This window comes from Poromitra crassiceps (genome assembly GCF_964638095.1).
Source record: "Poromitra crassiceps genome assembly, chromosome: 15".
Classification (NCBI taxonomy): domain Eukaryota; kingdom Metazoa; phylum Chordata; class Actinopteri; order Beryciformes; family Melamphaidae; genus Poromitra; species Poromitra crassiceps.
The window spans coordinates 9,527,327-9,552,610 of record NC_139634.1 but is presented as its reverse complement, the minus strand read 5'-3'; the positions used below and the strand labels follow the sequence as shown (position 1 = coordinate 9,552,610).

General features: G+C 47.6%; 1 protein-coding gene across 1 annotated transcript; it reads right to left on the bottom strand.

The window, feature by feature from the left end:
- Positions 1–509: 509 nt before the first annotated feature.
- Positions 510–17,982, bottom strand: synpo (synaptopodin). Its single transcript, XM_083651587.1, has 3 exons — positions 16,573–17,982; positions 5,326–7,589; positions 510–2,793 (listed from the first exon to the last, which is right to left on the bottom strand). Exons 1-3 carry the CDS (start codon positions 16,739–16,741, stop codon positions 1,690–1,692), a joined length of 3,537 nt encoding a protein of 1,178 aa, XP_083507713.1. The 5' UTR covers positions 16,742–17,982; the 3' UTR covers positions 510–1,689.
- Positions 17,983–25,284: the final 7,302 nt, after the last annotated feature.

Below are 25,284 nucleotides of genomic sequence, written 5' to 3'. Positions count from 1 at the left end.
CTGCTCATCAAAGACATGAGCAAAATAAGAAAAGTGTGATTGTTTTTGGCCAATTACACCAAACACTGTTTACAGTATGAACTTCAATGAAACCAAGGCATAGATTCATGTGCAATATGAAATATTATAATCAATTTGCCATTTAGTTTTCACATGTTGACCGCTCAAATTTAAAGGAACACTCCGCCCATTTTCAACCAGCTTTGTATCATTAGAACATCAGTAGTATATCAGAAAACTGTAAACTGTTTTGAAGTCTGTCATTTAATTTGACAGTTATTGAGTGTTAAAGTGTGGACCAGTGACATCACTGGTCCACACTAACTCAAATTAATAACTCATTAACTCAAATCAACTCTCAATAACTGTCAAACTATTCATCATTCATCTAGTTTGACAGTTATTGAGAGTTGATTTGAGTTAATGAGTTATTAATTTGAGTTAGTGTGGACCAGTGATGTCACTGGTCCACACTTTAACACTCAATAACTGTCAAATTAAATGACAGACTTCAAAACAGTTTACAGTTTTCTGATATACTACTGATGTTCTAATGATACAAAGCTGGTTGAAAATGGGCAGAGTGTTCCTTTAAGCTTTTCTCTTTGAAACAGTGTTTGATTAGATGTGTTTTAATGCCCCATCAAATCTCTACATACCATAACTCCTCTCACTCAGCACTCTCTAATCTTTTCTACTGTTCTTTATCTGTCTGTAACGCTTACATTCATTTGAGCAAATGCAGTAAATAAAACAACAACATTTATACTGTTTACAATGTGTTAAATGGATTATTGCACTGTGAGAATGCATAAGAAGATTTTACCCCATTGATTACAAAGGATAATAAACTGTGGCACTTCAACCATGTATGATATTATTAATAGCAAGTACAGCACCTACTGTACCACCGTCTTTTGCAGAATTATTATGGGAATGTTGATGTCAATGTATTTTATAATATAAGTCCATATTCATTATGAATGCACCGTCTCATTTGATCCTTTACTCATACAGTACAATTCCAAGATTCAAGAGAATATCTTGAAACAAAGTACAGTCCAATAAGCTATATATTTACACATTTCTAACTCCCTGCATCCCTTATATATGCATTATAATTATTAAGCCTCTTTCCACTTTGACTTGTGTCAGACCAGCAAACATCATGTCAATTCATGATTTATTTTCAAATCAAAACCCTATGACCTAAAAACTATATAGTGACTGTAGAAGTCCGCTTGTTATGATAAGGGGGGTACAAAAATTGTAACACTGTTTCGAAGTAAATTCAAAATGTCTTTGGTATTTTGAGTCTTTCAGCACTTTTTTTGGTATAGTATTAGAAGCCTACAAGCCACAGCAATTGCTTTATGTAAAATGCTTGTCCTTGTCAGTCCATACAATGAATATGAGTCATAATAAAATACTATCGCTACCTTAATGCAACATCATATGATGTCATTCACAGGATCGTTATTTAAAGTTACAGACCGGTAACTTTAGACTTTCTTTAATCCCTTAATTTCCTCTAATGTGATCTATAGAAGTGTAAAATATTAGCCTGATCAAATCCCATCAGTATCTCGTGTGCTGGTTGATCCCATGATGCCACAGAAGAGTGTCTAAGTCCATGAAAGTCCTTTCATTTGTCTTCCAGTAACGTCTCCAGATGGCTCCATCTCATTCTCACAGGTCGGTGGAGACGCTCCCCCTCTTCACGCGCAGGCTGCCCCCCCAGCCACGGGGACAGGTGTTGTAGCCGTGCAGGCCGGGCGACCTCAGGCCCGAATCCTCCGACTCCACCGAGGCGTCAGAGTCGGTGAGGGAGCGAGTGTTGTAGAGCCTCACCGGGGAGCAGATCCTCTGTGTTGGGGTGCGAGGGGGGCTGGTGAAGACGGGGGACTGGGCCCCCAAAGCTCGGGGCTGGAAAGGGCTGATGGGTGGTTTGTTGTAGTCGTAGCCGTGGTGGGAGTTGCCCAGCGGTGAGATGGGGAGGCTGTGACTGCTCAGTGCGCCCGGGGAAGGGCTGTTCTTACGTTTGGCCGCATTGATAATGTTCTTGGCCAGGAGGCGATGGTTGGCCTTAGAGTCTAGGCTGCTGGCGATGGGGGACATGCAGCGACTGTCCCGGGGCGGGGAAACAGGGGAGCTGGCGCTGGATGTGTACACGGGTTTAGTGCTGTGGAAGGAGCAACTGGTCTGAGAGACAATGGGAGACTGGCACCGTGAGCCCCAAGGAGGAGAGAGGGGAGAGGTGGCTGTAGATGTTTGGGAGGGTCTGGAAGCGGAAATGGAGGAGATTGTGGGAGGTTGGCTATTCTGGATGACCATGGGGGACTGGCACCTTGAACCCCAGGGAGGCGACAGAGGAGAGGTGGCTGTAGATGTTTGGGTGGGTCTGGAAGTAGAAATAGAGGAGACAGTGGCAGGTTGGCTATTCTGGATGACCATGGGGGACTGACACCTTGAACCCCAGGGAGGAGACACAGCAGAGGTGGCTGTAGATGTTTGGAAGGGTCTGGAAGTGGAAATGGAGGAGATTGTGGGAGGTTGGCTATTCTGGATGACCAAGGGGGACTGGCACCTTGAACCCCAGGGAGGAGACACAGGAGAAACGACGGAGGGTCTGGAGCTGGAGACGGTGGAGGAGGGCTGGTTGGTCTGCAGGCTGGGGGACCAGGTGCCAGGGGTGGGGCCCTGTGGGCTGCTGAGATGCCTGGTGAGGCTGGGCGTCCTGTTTGGTGTGGATGTCCCGCTGGGCATCGCATCAGGAGAGGACTCCTTTTTTGTCTGTGTGCAAGAAGACAGATATTGTGTTTTAAACTCCTGCCAAAAAAAACATTCACATAATGTAAAAAAGTGCTTGTAAAACTTTCAAATGTTATCTTAGAACTTTGAATTATGAGATTTAGACTGACAAAGTGTTTTGTTCTGCATAGACGCACACATAAATATCTATCAGAATAAAAAATTACTATAAAACTTGACAGGCCATAACCATGCTCCATAAATCACCCTCATTTCAATTACATGCAGTGCCCCAGCTTTGCCAAAATAATATTTAGTGTGCAGTCTGAGTACTCCCAGTGGCATCCAGGTCATCCTTGTTTATTCCCTCCCTTCTATGTGCGTTTCTTCAACAAGCCTGGACACTAACACATAGGCCAGGTCTTCAGTGTCTCTCTCAGGTTTCTGCCATCTGGCCTTTCTGAGTTCACTAACCTTCACGGGGGGGAGATGGTGTTACTCAACTGAAGCTACCCGGTAGCATTCCATCTTGAGCATGTAGTGATTAAAGCGAAAGTTATCTCTGGTTCTGATAATAACACGAGGATCGTTTTTAGTGTATTTGGCTGAATTGTGAAGAATAGTATTCAGAGAAGACAATGCTTATCTTAGACTTTAGTGTGTATGCTATGGCTCTATTTCACAAAAGCTCAGGGTCTCCATGGACACGTCAGACTAGTCAAAGGTCAAAGGTCATTCCATTTGGTTGAAAGTCTGAGCCCCTCGGGCGCTTTGAGAAGGCCAAAACCACTCTGCTAAAGGGGCAGGTCTTAATATGCACACGCATCCCCCAAATTCTTATGTAGATGCGAAAAATATTGTTGCAAAAGCTAAACTGAAATAATTATTTCTGAAGTTTAAATGCCACACTCTGGTGAGCCATACCTGTGTTCAAGTGCCTGCAGACAGTGATTTTGCAGAAGTTCAGAAAGGCAGGATAGTGGGAGGGAAACAAACAGAATAAGCTTGTGAAAATAAGAAATCAAATTGGCAAAAAGACAGTGGAATGAGAGAAATGAGGAAAAGGAGAAGGAGGTCACAGCAAAGGGTTAGCATGAAGGCTTTAATCAGAGAGGGAAAGAAACGGTTCAACACAAAGTCACTCAAGAAAGACAAGTTAAGCAGAAGCAGAAGATAACAGTGAGTCAAACAAAAAGAAAAAGGCTCTATAGAAACAACAGGGATTGATGCCATTGCTTCTACTCTAGGATAGCCGATGTCCTGTGCATGATGTCCTGTGACGAAAATACTTCGTTTGGAATTATTGCTCTGTTAAATCATGGAAACAACATAGGTCCATGACGCGAAATAGTGTGCAGTCTGCACATGCGAAACATCAAAGAATCCAAGTATTTACGAAGAAAACGTCGGAAAGCAGAGTACATTACCCTGAAGACACAGAGACATAAAAGGGAGTTCTGTCACTGCAGCTTTTATGTCAGTGAGCTCATATTAAATTGCAAATCATAGATCATAAAACAGACGCCAGACCATCTGCTAAAGTGCTTTGTCAAGCAGCATCACCCTGATGATGCCCACAGACTTGGGGGAGAAAAACTGGAAAAAAAAAAAGTGTGAAGCATTTCTCATCTTCAAGTAGGCTAATTTACATCTTACTGAAAATTGACGTTTTTTGAATGTTTCAATGCGTTTAGCAGCTTTGAGTATGGCGACTCCTCTGGTTAAATAAAGGCACATGTTTATTTTATTTTGGCAATAATGAATGTTTTTTTAGTGCTTGTGTCTTTGTTAATTTTGGAGAATGCAGAACGAGGCTATCGTTGAAACTATCATTTAAACTATAAATGTCCAAAAAATGGTGCCTGCCTAAAAAATAAATAAGAAGATCATCTCAAGTGAGTGCTTTTTCCAATTCTGAACTGACCATCGTGCCAGAAGGATTCCTATTCGAAAGTTCAGTTTTCAGTTTTGAATTTTCAACATAAACATTGATATATTCACTCAGCAATTAAGATATATTCAAGATATTCATTTAACGATAAAGAGGCAATGTATGGACCTAACAACATGAATAAATAGGTGCACTATACCTTCTGATACAGGTACAACAAATAATATCTGTTGCATGATAAATGTGAAGACTAAAACATTTCACATCCCACACATAAGAACATTCCACTCTATTAAGTACCTACAATGTAAATTATACTACAAAAGAAGATGTAAGATAACTGCTGTACTGGATGTGCAATATATTGTAAATATAAGACCTACTAAAAGCAGTTCCATTTGTGTAACTGTGATCATGTGTGTAATCTCTACAAAAGGCCCATAGACCCTTTTCACGGGGGCCATTTTGTGTCGAAAGGGCAGAATAAACACAGGTGCAAGCAAAACACTAATGAGGGTTTCCAAATTCCAATCATGGAAGTTGGAAACCCTCATTAGTGTTTTGCTTGCACCTGTGTTTACCCTGCCTTTTTGACACAAAATGGCCCCCGTGAGAAGGGTCTATTCTCTACTGCTTATAGAAACAACAGATCTAATAGGTTAATAGCGAGAGGGTCTCCACACCTGCGGTTCAATCCCTGCCCTCTTAGCAGAAAACGTGGGCCTTGGTGCTTGAACCCCTGACCGCGGCGAGTCCACGCGCTCTGGAGAGACGGCAGACATGGGAGAAGTGATCCTGGGATGCCCAGAGGCCGGGGCTCCCCTGTAATTTGCAGGATATTCTCCTCCTCCTGTGGGACTCAGAGGCAGCTGGGGAGGAGACAGACACTGGGCGGGCCTGTGGCTGATCTGGGTACTGAAGTGAGGGAGCGGGTTGCTGGGTAAAGACGTCTGCCTGGAGGAGAAAGGCTGGGACGAGAGCAGCGGCTGCTGGGGGCGTGGTGCTCCTCTGGGTAAGGAGCTGATGGCATCCTTGACCGGGGTCAGGATGAAGAGTGAAGAGTTGAGCTGGTAGGGTCGGTGCCTCGAGAGGTCCATCTCGATCTTGGTGCAGCCGTTCTCCAGAGGCGGCGGCTCCGGCGCTGGCGGTGGGGGCGGGGCTTTTTGACCCGGCTTTCGCTTGATCACTTGTTGGCTCTTTATTAGGTTCTCTGACAGCTGAGCGGACATGTCCGAGTTCTTAGCAATGGCCTTGACTCTGCCGGGCATGTTGGACGGGTACACCCAAGACGGCGGCAGAGACATGGTGGGAGAGGGAGACCTCATCTGTCCTGTGTTCTGACTCTCCAAGACATACTTCTCCATCCTGGACTGACGCTTAGCGAACAGCTCGGCCCCCTTGCCCGTCACGTTGGTGAGGGTCTGCTCGGGCCTGTGCTCGGCCCTCGGCCCGGCTCGGGTCCTGGAGCTCTTCAGGCACGAGGCCCACTCAGGAGCTTTTGCCCCCTCAGTCCTGCCCTCCTTCTTAGTGGCCAGGAAGTTGGAAGCTTCTGCTCCCAGAGCCAGAAGCTCCTCCTCGGACACCGGCTCTGGCACAGGTCTGAGGCCGTGCTTCTTCCTATCGTCCACCCCCTGCACCAGAGAGAGCAGCTCGGGGTTAGGAGCTACGACCACCTTCTCTTTGAACGTGAACATAGCCTTCCGATTCGACCGTCTGGCAGCGCCCTCCTCAAGTATTCCCGTTTTGATTGGTGCTGTCTCCTTCCTCTCTCCAACGGGCGGAGGAGAGAACATGGAAGGCCTGGGGGCTGTGGGAGGCCCGTAATTGGGCATGGGCGGGTGCTTGGAAGGGACGTACGGAGACACGGGAGAAACAGCAGGGGGGAACTGGGACACCGGAGGGGACGTAGGGGACATGACCGGAGACATCGGCGGTGGACCGGAGTAGGACTGCGACATCGGCGGTGGACCGGAGTAGGACTGCGACATCGGCGGTGGACCGGAGTAGGACTGCGACATTGGCGGTGGACCGGAGTAGGACTGCGCCATTGGCGGTGGACCGGAGTAGGACTGCGGCGGCTGGTTGGTGAAGGCCGGTAGAGGGGGCGTGGGATACGACGGGGGCGGGGGCGGGGGTGAGAACGCCACGGGGGCGTGGGGGAAAGCGGGGAGAGGAGGAGTGGAGTAAGAGGGAGCAGGGGGGATGCCCATGACCGGGCTGACAGCCTCTGGAGACTGCACCGTCGGCGGGGAGAAGAACGGCCTGGCCGTCCTGTTGACGATGCCGGCCGCCTGCTTGGACGTGGACACGGAGACTGTCTCTGGGCCAGAGGCGCTATGGCAGCCATTAAGAAGCTTCCCTGGAGGAAGTGGCCCTCTGTACGCCCCGTTCATCCCTCCTTCTCCTGCTCCCGCAGCTTGCTCCACCAACACGGCCGGAAAGGCATCGTCACCTCCGAGCGGAGTCTCACCCGTGACTTTATCCTCGAGTTCCCCGAGCACCACCTCGTCTCTCACCTCCTCCCCCTGCTCCTCTTTCTCCTTCACGGGGAGGAAATGTCTCTCTTGGATGACGCTGTTCTCGATCTCCTCGACCTCGTAGAAATGCTCGCCGGATTCCTCCATGATGTCGCCTGCTCGACTACGTGCGCCGGGTGACGAGAGCGACTCGGCGGCGGCGCTGTTCTGACAATTCAGTTCTCGGTCCTTCTTCTCACTGCTCCTCTCGGCCCATGTTAGTTTATGAGAAGAGTCGTCCTCCCCTGACCCCTCTCCCTCTCCGCAGCTTTCTAGCGTGAAGGCGTTGACCCTCTGCTTGCGTCGGTTGAACAGCTGGACGCCTCTGGAGTTGGAGTTGGACGGGACGGTGAGCTGAGCGGCGATGATCTGACTCCGGACGCGAGCCTCCTTCAGCTCCTTCTCGGACAAGCTGGCGCTCCTGGTCAGATCTAGAGTGAAGAAGAAGAGCACAGAAAGAAAAAAAGGGGGGCAGCCTGGTCAGTGAGAGAAACAATCAATCTGTTTTTAATTGCGTCACAGCTTGGGTCAGCTGCAAACAAGAGATTTTTTCCATAGCAAGAGATGTTTACCTCATTACCTCATTCAATGGATTCTGACTTTGGGTGACTGAGCAGTGCGCTTGATCTACGGTTTAAATAAAGACGGCTCCCTCGACATCGCCTCGTAAAAGCTCGCCCAACTGGCTGCTTGTAAATGTACAAACAAGGACAAATTCTTAACAAGTCTGGGACTGAATATGGTGTTTAAAAAACCCGCAAAATCCTTTCTGAACCATATGGTTTTGATTGTTCCTCGCTGTACTTTTGAGTCCAACCAATGTACCCGAGGGGGGGGGGAATGCTTTTTTAGACTTTACTCAGCAGACCGAAGCTGATGACAAAGACGCAGCTCGGCTACGCTGAAAACAGCTTTCAAATGAGCACTTTAATAAGAGAGACACGGAACGCTTCTCGACTGCTGTTGAGTAAATATGAAAGTCTGCCGCAGCGCCTGTAAAGAATTACTTCTTTCAGTCATGTAATACACTGACTTTGCAAGTTTCGCTGATTGCTCGAAAATATGTGCTAAAACAACACATTTATTTTGAAAGTGACTGTAGTTTATTGTCCAGGCTTAAGAGCTCCATTCCAAGCAGCAGAGCTATTTCCTCTGCCATGTGCAGCCGTCCCTCCCTGAGCATTCCTCAACCGCTGAGAAAATTCCCTGCCTGAGCTTCCAACATGCCTTTGGTTTCTTTTCTCTACTTAATTTGTCCAATGCTGCAGCTCAGCCTCTTAATACACCATTTTGACAATCTCCAGCGTCCAAAAAAGGGGCTGCTTTTGTTGACTTCTCTATAAACTTAGAGAATCGAGTGTTCCCATCCTAAAATGTAGAGCCGATCACGATTCAAACCAAAGTTCACAATGTGAAATTCGAAACTTTTAAGTTATCATGCCTTCGAATAACCGGTTGAGATGACTGTTGTTACATCCATAGACCGTATAATAGTCTCGGCTCCCAGACGTTTGGTGAGCGGCGCGAAGCGGATAGAGACCGAGAACTGAGTCTATATAGACTGTATAATAAATGTGGACAGACCTAGCGTGACGTCACCCAGTGGTTTTGGAGTCACGGTTTGAAGCAAAGCACTACATCTGATAGGTTAGCTTCATCGTGTGTAGGCTACATTTCTGACTAGCGGACGATATCTGAGATCCCTCAAATGCGTTTAACTGAGCCGTGAGTCTTCCTTCATTTAACTGAAGTGATGGATCTAGACAGGTATATTACTGTATTTGATGTAATTACAGTATGTGCCAATCAACAGTAATTCTGGGTAAGTCAATCGCCTGTGAAGCTGTTCTAGGGAGCTCTTTCTGAATGCATATTTTCCTGGCAGAGGGGCTAGCGTGCTCATTGCTCCAGCCAAAAAGGAATAAACGTGCATCTGTCTTTCATTTTACAGGCACCGACGTCTACCCTTACAGTAATTGAATTAACTCATTGAAGGGTATCGTTTCTTTTCACTTTAATCCACCTATAGTTCAATAGCTTTTGTTTATTTTCCCATCTTTAAACTGATTGGTTTATGTGTAAAGAGAGACCAGGGGACATGTTCGTGTTATAAACATTCACATTCCATCCCAGGCAAAGAATTAGAGTACATGCTAGGTAGGTGGCGTGTCTGCATGGAAATACATACATCAATGTCAGAATCCACCATGCTAAATCCATCAAGCATGCATTCACTGTAACACTCGAGCATGAGAGAGAGAGAGAGAGAGAGAGAGAGAGAGAGAGAGAGAGAGAGAGAGAGAGAGAGAGAGCGAGAGAGAGGGGTAGGCTACTTATGTCAATCACATAACATACTTATGACAACAATATTACAAGGGGAAAAAAAGACCTAGCCATCAAAACAATCCTTGTTTGAACAAGCAATACACTTGCCACTATTGGCAAGAGTATAAATCACTTAGTTTTATAGACTGCGTTAGAGAAATTGAAGCAACATTTCACACAGGTCCACACATTGAAGTGCCTGCTATCAAGGTTTCCAGTGGGTGGCACTGCCTCCAGATGCCCAATAAAGACTTTTTATGAGCTATTTTGCCTTTATAATTCACACGACCAGAACATATCCCGGCAGTGAAGTGACAGAGCAGCCTTGGAATAACACTTAGGCTATGAAATGTCATCAGTGAACTTAGTTTACTGTAACCTGCTTCTACCTCTGCTGGGTGCCAGATTGCTGATCAGGTATCCCATCAGTGATTAAATAGCCTAGCCTATGTGAATGACTTTATGAAGACACGTTTTTATAAATTCAATTATAGCTTAGCCTGCACTTAATATGACTGGGGCTCATGTTAATAAATTCAAATAGAGGATAAAAAAAAACAGCAGGGCTGGTCAATAAAGTTGATAGTAATTAGTTTAATTGAGTAAACTGGAGTAGCCTACTACAGCCCACACTTTGTGATGTGAAAAAAGTAACCACTTGGCACAGGCATGACAGGTAAACGTGGTGGCTAAATGATCATCACAAGACAAATGACCAATAAACAACCAATAAACAAAGATCAGTTAAAGCCATATTTAAAAAAAAAATGCATATGACGCACGACCCCACCCCTAGGTAAGATCCGTTTGATACTTCCACAACTTTGATAGCCTACGTGGGTCCATTTAACATTTTTGTCAGCCTAGGAAAGTAGGAAAACTCAGTTTAGGTGGGTTGACTACCCTCTCCCTGCCGTATAGCTACTATATTACCAACAGAATATCAGGCTACAATGTTACTGAAGAAGTTGCAGTCAGGGTGAATCACGGTCACATGGTGAGGAGCTGTTCACAGCAGCAGCGCTAACGAGCTCAAAAGATGCGCATGCCGCTCACAACTTTTCAAGGTAACGTTATCAGAAAAACAACATCTATTGACACAGTATGACTTGTCTCAAAAAAGCTAAACAGCAACAATTATTAATCAAGGCTACAGAAAGGGAAGTGTAGAGGCATGCGCAAGTTGAAAAACGCAGGTTAATTCTATAGCCTATTTAAATAAGAAAGCCTAGATTCTTATTACTAACTGCCTATTTTGCCCTATTTCCTTACCGTGTTCGTTTTTTTATTCTGAGCTCCGCAGTTTTGTAGCACACTTCCACAAGCTTTTGCAATTGAAGTGCGTCTGGTGCCTTCACACCCCCTCTCTGCCCTCTCTCTGTAGCGAGACAGAGGATCGGGTTTCCCCGCAGTCCAGCCTGCTCAGCAGCAGCAGCAGCAGCAGCAGCAGCAGCGCGCTGGGGCCAGGGGGGCTGGAGGGGGAGGCTGACTGGCAGCGCACTGACTCAACTTTCATGTCACTTTTTCTCACTTTTTCACTTTTAGATCCTCTGACACCCTGTGCGCCGCCCATACAAACTGAGACGTTAGACACAAACTTCAGAGAAAAGAGATAATTCCTTATTTCTGTTGAGAAAGTATTGATGTTGTCGCGCACACAGAGCTGCACTTGTTTTGACAGCGCTGGAGAGGTGCCCCCCCCCCCCCCCCCCCCCCCAATCGATGGCAAATATTGACTGGCTTATCTCATCCTGACCTGCGCTACGTGTCTCTGACCCCTGCTGTCTGTAGGATTTTTAAGCTGAAAGGGAACACAAGGACACTCCAAAACTATGTGTCCAGGTCGTTATGGACTAGACTAGACTAGACACCGCTGACCCCCAGAGCCCCAGCACCTGACCTCTGTCTGCTCTGCTGTCTGTCTGGATGTCACTTAGTGTGTGTGTGTGCGTGTGCGTGTGTGTGTGTGTGTGGGTGTGTGTGTGTGTGTGTGTGGGGGGGGGGGGGGGGGGGGGTGTCTATGGTAGACTACTTTCAGGGACAAGTGTCAGACTTAAGAGACCAGTTAACTGGGGGCGGCTTGTCCAATTGGGGACAAAGGCTGTGTCCCCAATTTGGAAAAAGCTGATAGCAACAAGAGGGAAAAGCTTATTTTGGGGGTTAAGTTAAGGTTAGGGTGGTTAGGATTGGGTTAGTCTCTCTCCCCAGACTCAAATATTACGTTGAATCGCTGGCTGCACCCCACATATAGTAGTAATCTATATGTTGAAGACAGTTGTCGGTCGGTCGGTCTGTCTGTCTGTCTGTCTGTCTGTCTGACTGACTGTCTGTCTGTTCTGTCTGTCTGTCTGTCTGTCTGTCTGTCTGTCTGTCTGTCTGTCTGTGTATCTTTTATGCACGCCCACACCCCAGGTCGGATTGGTCTGAAAATCTGCATGGCGGGGGTTATGGTCCAGGAAAGGTCATGGGCAGGTCATCAAGTACTGGAACCACCTGGAAAGTCCTGGGAAATCCTGGAAACCACACCTCACGCCAACACCCCGGGTCGGATTTGGCTGGAAATGTGCACGGCGGTGAGTTATGATTATGATCTGACCTGTGGACGGTGGTATAGTCCTGCAAATCATCTGGACACACACCACCATCATATTCGGCCAAGCAAAAGGCGCATTTGAATTGTTTTGTGCCTACTTAGGCAATTTGTGCTGCATGAATGTTGCAAATATTGATCTCTCTCTCTCTGAAAAATGTAATATTATGGATAGCATGTTGCTGCTGCTGCCACCGCTCAGTCACCAACTTATCATTTATTTTTACTGTCGGACTCGAATGTGTGCATATATCTGAGCCTATAGACTCGAGCTTTCCCTCATGCAGTCTGTCAATGAAGTCTCACAACCTCGAGATATTGCGGTTTGCACTCGCCGACTTTACGCATACGAGCGGGGAACATAGCACCCGGGGAACATAGGACCCTTTTTCAGGAGCGGGGAACATAGGACCCGGGGAACATGGGACCCTTTTTCGGGAGCGGGGAACATAGAACCCGGGGAACATAGAACCTGGGGAACATAGGCATGACCCCTTTTTGAATGCCCCGCTGTACAAATAATTGTGGGTACAAGTTCCGGTTTAACGTGACTTGTTGTTGCAGCTTGCCATTTCCTAAAACGGTATTCTACTTGATTTGAAAAGATGGCCGCCTATACTCCCTTGTACCCTGGCTGAATTGAACATAACTTGTCCAATAAGTATGTAACATACCAAATAAAACAAACAGTAATGTCTTTATTTGATGTAGAATGCAGAGGACATGTAACTGTTTAGTTAAACTCGTGTTCCAGGAATATTGTATTTACTGCACTGCTGTAAAATAACGTTAGTGGTGCACGAGTCAGAGAGCCTGTTCGTCCTGGAAGCCACTCGCTTTGCGCCAGAACACAGTCGATTTGAGGGTGGAACACGCCACGATTGGCCAACGCCAACGCCAGTGCCCAGAACTGTCGAATCATCGACAGAGACGCTATGGCCCGCCTCCCAGTATTTTCAGTGTGCAGAGATAGATAGATAGAATGTTAGAAATATAGCCAGCCACATTATAAACAACTAACCAACGCTGATGGGTCCGTATGGAAACGGTTTTGCCTGAAATGGTTAAAAGTTATATCAATTTGGTCATTCAGTGGCGTTTTACTGCCATGTAACATAACTAACTAGCGGCTAATATTAGCCACAGTAGGCGATTCAGTGGCGTGCCTGACCAAGTTGGTGCCCTAGGCAAGATTTTTGCTGGTGCCCCCCCTCCCCCCTCCCCCAAAGAAAATATAATCGCCATTCCCCAGTGGCGCTGTAAGTACTTTTAGGTAGGGGGTGCTGTAAGGAAGGGAATCTCGGTGCTGCCCGCGAGGGCAGCGCCGAAGAAAATTTTACGTTTTTTGGACTTTCATCCATATTTAGAAGAATATTTAATTTTAAATTAACATTAGGATTATACTGTTGTGATGTCATTGTTCAGTATCTTCTCCTTTTCTCACTCACTTTCATGTAAGCACCTGCTCTCCCTTTAGTCATTTTACACTACAACAGACAGCAACACAGGCATAAACACTGAACTTATTATTATTATGGAAAACCAGATTATGATGAAAATCAAACACTTTTGAAGAGAGAGCGTATGAAATAAGATTAGAGCTGGGAAGCACAAACTGTTTTTTGGTGTTTGTTGGTGGTATAAACACAAGACAGCCAAATCCAACAATTTCGAAAATCCCATTTCTTGCCACCAGGGGGTGCTGCAGCACCCTCAGCACCCACCTTCCAGCTCCCTTCCCCCACTCTGGGAAAAAGCTCCGAGCAGGTAGAAGGGGGCGCGGCCACGCAGGGGGTGGGGTGGTATGGATTAGGGACCATGGTGAAAGTGCTGCAGCCCAGGCAGCCAGAAAGCCAGAATTAGAAAAATGATTTCACTATTATTTAAAGACTTAAGACGTTGTTCTGCTTATTTTTTGTCTACTATTGTAAAATAATAGTAGGCCTATTATCATGAAAAAGTATTTGTAAAAAAAAAAAAAAAAAAATTTTTTTTTTTTTTTTTTTTAACCCTCTCTGGCGCCCCTAACGGCTCAAGCGCCCTTAGCATTTGCCTAGTTCGCCTAATGGACGGCACGCCACTGAGGCGATTAAAGGTAAAGGTAAAGTCCCACTGATTGTCACTCACCTGAGTGTGCGAAATTTGTTCTCCGCATTTGACCCATCCCCTGGGGGAGCAGAGTCTTTGGTATGACTCCCATGATTACCCATGAATGCACTGCGCTCTTAAAGGGATATTTATCGACGAGATTTTTGCCCAGCTGGACCTGATTAGTGATTTGCTCCGTTCGCCCAGACGGGTGTCAAGCTGTCAGCAACAAGGCTGGGAGGATCACAGCGGAAGAAAAACGCATAGGCATCATGGCCGCTAGAAATAAGGTGGATAGGAAGAGAAACGTTCAAATTTGCCGCCAGTTCTTCCAGTCAGGTGCAGCAAGGAACCAAGATCGAAGCCCGCCTACCACCGTGCAGTTCTGTGGAGCAGGGCGGCCCCTAGCATGGATTCACAGCGACAGTGGACACGTACTGTCAGGTTGGGTGAGCAGCACACCTGATCGCTAAAGTCATTACTTCCTGGTTAAATAAAGGTTAAATTACTGGTTGGCGCCCCAGGATTTCGGGGGAACCAGTCACTTGCCAGGATTCCGACACCAGTTTGGAGCTAGAAGTGTCCCACCCCAGAGAGAGATCTGCAGCCTGCAGAAACTTAGTGTATCAGCGTAAGAACTCTCATGGATCTGCCGTTGAGACTAGGGATGGGTAAGTAGTGGTTAATGGTTAGGGCTAGGGTTAGGGTTAGGGCTAGGCAAGTAGTGGTTAGGGTTAGGGTAAATCTCCAGGGAATGTCCCGAAAAGTGACCATGATCTGATGTGTGTGTGTGTGTGTGTGTGTGTGTGTGTGTGTGTGTGTGTGTGTGTGCGGGCGTGCGTGCGTGCGTGCGTGCGCGCACGTGTGTGTGTGTGTGTGTTTTGCAATGCCCTCCCAAAGCATTTGCCCTCTCTGAACCCCTCTGGGCCTTGAGCTCTAACCTGCAAGGGGAGGATAGGAATTTCCTGTCCTGCAGCAGAGCCAAGACTTTAGCCCTTGGCAATGATGCAAGTACCTCCACACAACACCGCTCCCCTCCTCCTCCTCCACAACACAAACACCGTATCTCCACCTCACCCCTGTGCCCTCTGCTGCCCCCTGCCTCCGCCATCCCTTCACCCCTCTGTGGGACGGGAGTAGAGCAAACTGCATTTGTGTAGCCTATCAGAGGTCAGATTACCCTGTCGGATGTTATCTTTCCCCGGGCGATGGGGGGGGGGGGGAGCGGGGGGACCCCCCCCCCCCCCCCCCAGTGGGCGATGTGTGAAGCGCTCTGGAAAGACAGGGATTAACAGAGGTGCTGGGGTCTTACCGAGCTGAATGTGACCTATAACAGGCCAGAGAGTCCCGTGGGGGGAAATAATATACCAGCCCCAGAGGTGGAAACCAAACTCTTCCCACGCTGTTGTTACCTCTGTGCATTCTCAGAAATGTCTTTTTCAAAGATGCACTATCTATGGCCTATTAACGGTGTCTTCGTACTGTATTTGTTATGTGTTCTATATCTGCATTTATCGTACGCACTCATAGAAATGCTCACTTGATCTGTGTTGAGTTTGAGAAAAGTAATGAGTGGGTACTGACTGACTGGGTGGGAGGAGGAGAGCTGGCACTATGGAGGCCATAGATCTACATCAGTGTCTTCATTGACTCGCAGTTATTTTATGGCCGTGGGTTTTTTATACTATGCTTCCTCACAGCACAACGTCTGCTCACGTTCCTTGATTACTCTCTCTCTGTCCTCAGAGTCTTTTTCACGGCCTGGAGGTAATTATCTTGCCAGAGTTGAATATTGTTGCAATGTTTTTCCACATTACGATTTAATGACTTTACAGTGTTTTGGTGTTGCACTGCGGACTCGCCGAGTGTGAACTCCTCTTTTTTTCATCCTTGTTTAGGAGTCGACAGCTGTGAAAGTAAAACGACGACGGGTCCGAGGAGGTTATTATAGATTCTTTCCGAACGGCGTTTTCCCCACAAGTTAGTCCATTATCGTCAGTGGCTATGTGCAGAATATCGAGATTGCACTTTAATGGTGATGCATGATTGCGTTTCCATTGCTGTTAGAGCAGCCTGCGTTTTGACAGCATGGAAACAGATGTTGCACTGACTGAGAGCGATGTTGCACAGAGCGTTTCACTGTCTGGCGTTTTGCACTCTGACAAGGCCTGGTTTCTCTATTTGCACTCTTCTCCTTTCTCCCCGTTTCCAAGTTCTGTCGTGATGATATACTAGTTCAAGCCCCGCTGAAGCATGAAGGCAGCGCTACAAATAGCCTACTGGAAGTGTATTTACAACGATGTCATCGCGTTATACAGTTACATATTTCCCCTGTTGCTTGGACTCGCCGAATAACGACAAGAAAACAGCCACGATAAAGAAATGCCCAGATAAACAAAACAAACACTTACTTGTTTTCCGGACCATCTGATCCCCCTTGAATTCCCTCTTCTCCCATGATGCATTGCACTCGGCGCTGGGGGCATGCGTGTCCGCCGTTCCCGGGAGATGTTTCCTCAGCCCTCCTGGACTCCAGCTCACCCCTCTCCTGATAGACACATGTCCCTTCTGTGTCTCCATTATCAACCCCGAGTACAGTGCTTCTGCTGTGGGGGGGGGGAGGGGGGAAACAAAGTCCTTAGTGGGGGGGACGATGTGGAGCTTTTCCTTCCAGGGCCGCTCAATCCTCTTTCCCGATCAGATGTCTGATGTCCACATGGGAGGGTCACAGCCCAGGAGATTTCAGTCCTTTACTGGCAGGCAGTGAATACGTTTGGAGGTACAAGAAAAACACACAAGTGGGACAAGGAAAGTAGGAGTAGCTTAGCTTTCCAGGTTACTGCTTCCGGTCATGGCCTCCCCTTTCAGCAGTAATCCCACCAAAATGTTGTCCTGCAGTCGTCTGGGACGTTGACTCGAGAAGAAGTGCACTCTTACTTTGGTCTCCTCGCAGTGTTATTCACAATCTAACAAGACCTCCCAGGAGGGGCAGCAGCATCCAAGCACTCTGGATCAGTTCCCATGGACAATTGCCATGAAAAATTTCACAATTGGGGATGTGCTCCGTTGCAAATCCGGCAAAAGGGGGGGGGCTGAGAAGAAGCCCTCCAGTTCTCTGTCGGCGTGTGTTTCTTGCTCTCCTTCTCTCTCCCACCCCAGACGTTGTTGCTCTTCCTCCTCCTCCTCCTCTTCTATTTCAGTCACCACCAAAACATGCCTTTTGTCTGCATCGCAATCTCTCGCCCGCAGATTATTTTCCCTTTGGAGAAAAGGATCTGCTCTTTATCTTGGAAGACCATAACTCTGCAACGACGTGACAGGGAACCAATGCATCTAGCTTCCTGTCCTTAGGTGGACATGAGGAATAACATTTCAGTCTGGAAAGGTCATTCCAAAAGACCGGTTTGTGTTCCCTGCCCCCAGACCCTTCAATTAGATTTGCTTGATTACGGTTTCCTGTCTTAGTATTTCATATACACATTACAGCCAGAAACAGCTTCTGGGGGACACAATAACCAATTCCTTCCCCTTTGACATTTAATCACGAGAAGGAAAGTTTGTATTTGTTAGATGTAAGTTCCGATTAGATGTTGATATATATCATCATCATCATACTGAACTAAGTCATTCCTAAGTCAACAACTCCTCCATTCAAATCCCCAGTCTGTTTGTTTTGGTTCTTTTAGAGTGGATTTGATGTCTGTGTGTTCTGACAAGTAAGTTGTTCAGCCAGTCTTGTGAGACTTGGGGTTTGGTGGACTCAGCTCGGGCTTGATGTAATAGACCCCGATTGGTGGACAAGCTGCTGCTATGATGACGAGTCACTGTGCTGAATCTGATCCCGCTTAGGTGTCCATGTCCCGACCACAGCCACCTGCAAAACAAGAGAAACATCACGCGTTTAATTCAGCTCTGTGAAAATCACATAAAAGCAATAGATTTTTCCACAATGGCTTTGTTGAACACAATGTGACGCATGTGGGACACGAAGCTGTGTCTTACCCACAACTTTGGCGAAATCCGCTGCAACACTTAGTCGAGTTTCCATCATCGCCCATTGTGTATAATGTGTAATGGCATCAGAACTTCAAAGCCACTGCTTTGTACACGATTAAAGATATTATCCATGACGAGTTCTCAAGAAGGCAACTCAAATGAACCGACTTGGGTTGACAGAAAGTCTGCAGCTTTTTACGATTTGTAAATGCTTTTGAGACTTGCGGTTTGAAAAAATGTGTAATATACTTTGCTGTCCTCGTCCAATGTTTTTTTTTTAACGAGCAGTTGGTTTACTTCCAAATATCATAAATCTCAACCTATGTCCGCCACATTGGTCACCAGCTTCAGGACCACGCTCTTCTGCCTGCAAAGCCGAAGACCAGCCTTCCCACTTTTGAACTGCAAGTCGGGGCTAAACAGGGTGGAGAAGGAAATGAGGAGACGCCTCCTGAACGCGATAAACCCAATGTTCCTTTCAGAGAGCGGGGAAGGAAGGTCACGACGCATTAAGTCATGGATGTCGGAAATCTCTCTTAAACCTGCCAGAAAATTAACTTTATTATCTCTGCCTCAAGGTCTGATGATGTGATCCAGCAGCCCACTCAGGAGCTGACAAAGTGGATGCCAATTTCAGATTTGTGTAAAGTTGTAAGGAGAGATATGGAACACCTAAAAGCCTTCAGTCACATGTACTGTATCCATCGCATCGCCCTGTCTGATCCCATAAAGCATTTTGATTAGAACGTCAAGTTTCATGTTCCCACTCCAAAACCATTAGGAGCCATTTTGGCAACGCTTTGTCATGATAAACCAGTGTTTGTGTGCGTCCTTGTCCTTGATCAGACTTGTCTGTCCTCGGAGCTGATCGGGGCTGCGTGTTTGTTATGCTAGCCTGTGTGACTCACCACCGTCACACACACACTCAGGAGAAGGGAGGGCTCTGCTGAGAACTAGGAAAACCACACATTATTTTTAAATGCCTCTTCACAGATTCCTTAGAGGCATAGCAATCAGAACCACATCCATATTCTTTTTTCTCAAGGTGTATACCGGCACCATAAACTTGTTTTTGCGTCGTCTCTCGAGGTCTTTGTACTTTGTTGTGACGATCTGTAGAAGCACTGCTCGTCTCGAGCCGGAATACAAGACAATCAGGCCAAACAAAACATCGCCCAACCCCTCAAAAAAAAAAAAAAAAAGTCACACTTTAGGTTACTGGTGCGATGGTGTCATTCGAGATGAAGGCCAGCATTGTTTAGACTCTCTCTGACAACGGCTCTTTGAGTCCCCCAGATGTGCGAGAAGAAAAACAGCCACATTGAATCGAGCTGGATATCATTCAAATTGACAATGTGCTTTTTTAGATTAAGTTGAGTTGTTACTGTGTAGCTGCTACCTCAATCTGATTTGCTTTTTCATGCCGAACAGATCCCCTCCTTCATCCCGCAAGAGCTGGTGTTTACCGTACTGAAAGAGAGCAGCGTGGTGGGGGCGACACATGTTGAGGGCATGTCCAAACACCGCTGTAACAAAAATGATTATAACATTTTGCTCCCATTGATGTCTTTGATCTGAGTCGAGCAAATATTTAGTAACTGCCAGACAAAGAACAGATGTAGGACATCCAAAGCCGACACCGGCAGAGACGCAGACCCCGCGAGTACTCTCTGGCTTACAACAAAGCAACTGACATATGGACTCTTGAAATCTCCATCTGCCAACATCTTTTTCTTCTTATTCGCCCCAGCTTGTTATACTCTCCCGCTTGGGTGTCGGATTTCTTCTGATCTATCTTCTCATATCTGCTCAACTCCTTTGACTCCCTTGACTGATCCCATCTTCTTGTCATACCGGAGATCTGATGTCATCTATCCACCCCCCCACCCCCCCACCCCGTCTACCCTCCAATTACCTTGAACTTCAAAAGGTAGGCCTATTTGACTGCACCCACCTGTGCCGCTCCCACCCCCACCCCCGCACACACACACCCCCGCACACACACACACACACACACACACACACACACACACACACACACACACACACGTGCTCTTTCCTGTGCCACCCACTGACCTCCGTGATTACAGCCAGGCATATCATTTACAGTCTGCCCTGTAGGGCATGCCAGTGTTTTAATCACAGAGTCCCTGTACTGTACATCCTCCAACCTATGATGGATTCATAGCCCCAGACAGCAAATCTATCCCTCCTTTGTATCTACTGTAAAATGACAATGTACAAATCAAGTGTATTCCCACCCCCCCCCCCCCCCCTGTGTTCTATAATCGTCCTATAATCACTCATATGTCCCCGGTGGCTGTTATCGCCCACACTTATCATACATCTATGTCAATCAGCGTCTTTTACAAGGCATGTCAGCGCGCTAATAACTCGTAAATCCCGCGCATGTTCACCTGCAGTTGTGGCATATCGTCGACACCATGGTTTGCTCTGGGCGCAGCAGCACACGTGGGGAGGAAATGGAATGCGAGATGTGTGGATGGCAGGTGAGTAGCTGTGCATTCCGCGCGGGACTTGAAAGTGTATGGGGGGGGGGGGGGTTACCTGGCTTATACTAATGAGGCGCCTGCTCACGACATTGACTGGCAAGTCTTTATGACAGCAGCCCCCTCGGGGGGGCGGAGCCTCTATGTGCGTCTGTAATCTGCAGCTTTTGCCTGGATCTGTGTGTCTGTAATCTGCAGCCTTTGCCTGGATCCTTTTTACAGTTTGGCTGAAATCATTCAGCTGTGAATCCTATAAGAGCCGTCTCTCTCTCTATCTCTCTGTCTCTCACCCAGACAAAGAGGCCTTCAAGGGCCCTCGCGGCACTGCAAAATAATTTGGGCTAGCGCTCCGAAATGGGCATTCCCGGCTCATAATTCTTTAGGAGGTTGTGATAAGTCAACATGTCCCGGCTTGTGCCGGGTGATGACTGACATCCAAAACACTGCGAGCCACTGCAGTCACTGACTACCCCTGAAGTGCACAAACGTCTGTGTCTGACTGAACCCAACCCAACCCTACACACCCCATCTCCCTCCCTCCCTGGTTTTCGAAGAATCCTCCAGAGGCTATTATAATAAATCATGCAGAGGAAAAAAAGCTTGTAATGGATTGTCTATATTCCGTGTTCAGATATCATCCTACACTCAGAGTTACAGGTGGAGAACATCAAGTAAAATAGCTCCACTAGGTGTGGATGAGCCAGTGCCAAGAGGGAGGTACCATCATCTAACAATCAAAGTAATGTTACACATCAAAGGAAGAACGTACAAGTGCTTTTAGCAATGTGTCAAACTTGTGTGAGCAATATCAAAAGGCCTAATACCGCCAAATCACAAATCAATTTTAGAATGCTCTCCTTGGCTCTCAGCAGTTATTTTCCTCGCATACCGGGGGGCGGTAATTCATTTGACTGAATAGCATTCTAGAATTTCAAAGCATCTTCTGTTACACCAAAACTAACAGGGGTATCATTGGCTTAAGATATAGGCTACTATGGCAACGTTATTGCTTGAACAAAACCTACTGTTGCCCCCCCTGTAAAGCAGTTAACGGGCCTCACCTGTTGTGTTAACAGGAAGCAATTACTTATATATGTAAGTTAATACAGTCTCCAGCCAGTCTTTAATTGGATACACCCTCTGATGTTACACACTGGTGTTGTTCGGGACCATAGCCTGGCTCCACACCCGGCTCCACCGCGGCACAGTCAGGACAATAGGCTAGCTGGGATATCAGTGACCACAGTGCTAATGTAGCTTTCAACCCGCCCCCCCCTCTCTCAGCTGCAAAGCCTGCAGCCTCCACTGAGGGGGGAGAACAGCCGCCACAGATGTTTGTCATCTACTCAGATAAAGAGTTCCTCTTTCCTTCAAAGTAAAGTCCTCCCCCCCTCTTCTTCTTCTGTTGCAGCCCCATGGCATTGCCTGCTCCCTCCCTCCCAAACAAAGATAGTATAAAGAGAAAGACAATTGCCTTGCAGGTGAATTCACCCTCTCGAGTCTGCGAGAAAGAAAGCCTGCAAAGAGAGTGACAATCGCAGTTTGGCAGCGACGAGATAAACGTCCATATATTCCATCGCGTTTTTAAGTTTGTGTGTGTTGACTTGAAGTCATGCTGCTGCTCACCTGTGTGCTCCTGGTGGGTCTGGCAGTGTGAGGCGGACAGTCTGTACGGCCCCTTTTCCAGTTTCCTCAGGCTCTGCACACACCTCCCTCTTTTGCCTCTTCCTGACTGTGACTCTCTCTCTCTCTCTCTCTCTCTCTCTCTCTCTCTCTCTCTCTCTCTCTCTCTCTCTCTCTCTCTCTCCCTCAATTGAACCAGACAGAGGATGGGGGGGTGGGGTGGTGAGGTGGGTTGGGGCTAGCTGCAGCAGTTGGAACACAGAAGGCTCTTTGTCTGGAATCTTTTCATATGGTTTCCTTCAAGCTTGCATACTGAACACATTATGCCATCATATATTTTCATATTCAACACGGAGATGTTGGCGGACATATGGGCCCCCTCTCTGTCCCGTACCCCCCCCCATCCCCCCCCCCCCCCCCTGTTTCCCCTTCTTGACCCATTTTCCCGCCATGCACACCCGGCCAGAGACAAACCCAAATAAAGAGTGAAATATACGCGGGGAAATGTACTCCGAGTCTCAAAAGAAGCCCGAGCCCGCAGAATTTGTTTATGCGTTCCCAGATTGGTTTCGAATGATAAAAACTCAAGCACAGGATGAGTCTTTCCACTTGAGACTTAGGACGAGGAACATAAAACACAGCGACATCAAGACGTCTGCAGAGCTTTTCTGCAGGCATGTGTGCTGGACGGGGACAGTAACTCATGAGGGGGGGGGTTATGTACGGCTGAAATGTTAGAACCGTGCATGTAAGATGCATAAGACTTTTGGCCCCTCGGCTGGGATGTTAACCCTAAGCTTATGATCCTCACTAATATCACTCCATATCTCCAAACGTTGATTTATTGGAGAAGACCCCTTCGGTGCCATAAAAAAGTCAGCAACAACATCTGGTCCACTGGATAGTATCTGAGAGTTAGAAATTATTAGATGTTTAGATTTATAGATTGCAAGTCTTTCGTAGAGATAAGTTTGGATGCGATATCATCTCACTTATGACCCATAAAGAAAGATAGTTGAGTTTGCATGGTGTGTGTGTGTGTGTGTGGGGGGGGTACCCTCCTGAATGGCTGCCAAGCTTTAGGGGTACGATCTTAGTGACCCTGCAGCTATAGGATAAGCCAACTGCCTACTTAGTGGTGCATTTCTTCTGCTATGTGGTACACCACTGTTTTCAAACGAGGATTCTGAAAGTCACACAAAGTTTACCGGAGGCCAACCACTTTTTCCCCAATTCCCTTTAGAACATGAACATTTGGTCATTTTACCAGCAAAAAAAAAATAACACACGATACAATTTCAGCGTATTTTTGTCCAAAAATTCGGAGCCAACTTATTCTGAAAGTGTCGGCGGTGTGTTAGGTTTGTCCAAACTATTCAGCAGCCGCCCTCGCCTCACCTGATGGATGGACCTGCCAAGCTGGCTAGACAATCCATCACCTAGAAGCTACTTTAGTAGCCCCTCACCCCCCTCCTCCTCCTCCTCCCCCTCCCGCCTCTCCTCCTCCTCCTCCTCCTCCTCCTCCTCCAACACCCCATTCTCTCTGACTCTCCCTTTTCTTTCACTTTCTTCCATCCAGACCACAATCCTCCTCTCTTTCCTCGCACTCTCACACCTCCGTCTGCCACCATCCCTCGTTCATTTTCCATTTTCTTTTTTTCATAGTTCAACTTTACTCGTTCCTTCCCTCCACAATCTCTCTCACCCCCCCCCCCCCCCACCACCACCGCTGCTCCTCTGTGCTTTGACCTTTGACCCCACCTCTCCTCCTGACATGTTTATATGTGTAAGACCCCATGCAGCTGGGAGAGCTGCCATTAGGCGCTGTCTCTCTTTTCTCTCTCTCTCTCTCTCTCCCTCTCTCTCTCCCCCCCCTCTCTCTCCAGTGGCCTGCTCCGCTCTGCTGGCGTGACTCTCCGAAGGGCAGCTGTGTGTGTGTGGGAGACCGAGGAGGAGGCGAGGGGAAACGCTAGGCTCGACGCACATTCCTCCAGGAGAGAGGGGCTTTTGCTGCAGAGAGAGAGAGAGAGCCGGTGTGGAATTTCCTAAAGTGATCTGGTTTGCATTGCCTCTCGAGTCAGATCCATCGACGCTGCTGCTGCTGCACCGGGACAAGTATTAAGAGAGAGAGAGAGAGTTTGCTATGGCTGAAGCAGCCCTGAACTGATTAGAATCATACACAGCCTCGCTCGCCCCATAGCAGCAGCAGCAGCACAGCACAGCCCTCTGTGTGTAATGGGATACAGCCATGGGGCTGTTCAAAGGCACAGCTTTAGTATAAACAGAGAGGCAGGGAGAGAGAGAGAGAGAGAGAGAGAGAGAGAGAGGGAGAGAGGCAGGGAGGGAGAGAGAGAGAGAGAGAGAGGGAGAGAGAGGGAGGGAGGGAGAGTGAAAAAGAGAGAGGGGCAGGAAAGGAGAGAGAGAGAGAGAGAGAGGCAGGGGGAGAGAGAGAGAGAGAGAGAGGCAGGGGAGGGAGAGTGAGTGAGAGAGAGGCAGGAAAAGAGAGAGAGAGAGGCAGGGAGGGGAGAGTGAGAAAGAGAGAGAGGCAGGGAGAGAGAGAGAGAGAGAGGCAGGGAGGGAGAGTGAGAAAGAGAGAGAGGCAGGGAGAGAGAGAGAGAGGCAGGGAGAGAGAGTGAGAGAGAGAGAGAGAGAGAGAGAGGCAGGGAAGGAGAGTGAGAGAGAGAGAGAGGCAGGGAGGGAGAGTGAGAAAGAGAGAGAGGCAGAGTGAGAGAGAGAGAGAGGCATGGGAGGGAGAGTGAGAAAGAGAGAGAGGCAGAGTGAGAGAGAGAGAGAGGCAGAGTGAGAGAGAGAGAGGCAGGGAGGGGAGAGTGAGAAAGAGAGAGAGGCAGAGTGAGAGAGAGAGAGAGGCAGGGAGGGAGAGTGAGAAAGAGAGAGAGAGGCAGGGAGGGAGAGTGAGAAAGAGAGAGAGGCAGGGAGGGAGAGTGAGAGAGAGAGAGAGAGAGGCAGGGGAGGAGAGTGAGAGAGAGAGGCAGG

What these genes read in the sequence shown, in the direction of transcription:
- synpo (XM_083651587.1), bottom strand. Translation starts at nt 16,741, where the DNA reads ATGGAGACACAGAAGGGACATGTGTCTATCAGGAGAGGGGTGAGCTGG. An exon ending in TCAGATGGTCCGGAAAACAA is followed by an intron (nt 7,590 to 16,572) that starts GTAAGTGTTTGT and finishes TCTTCACTCTAG; the next exon opens with ATCTGACCAGGAGCGCCAGC. An exon ending in GGGCAGGGATTGAACCGCAG is followed by an intron (nt 2,794 to 5,325) that starts GTGTGGAGACCC and finishes TCTTGCACACAG; the next exon opens with ACAAAAAAGGAGTCCTCTCC.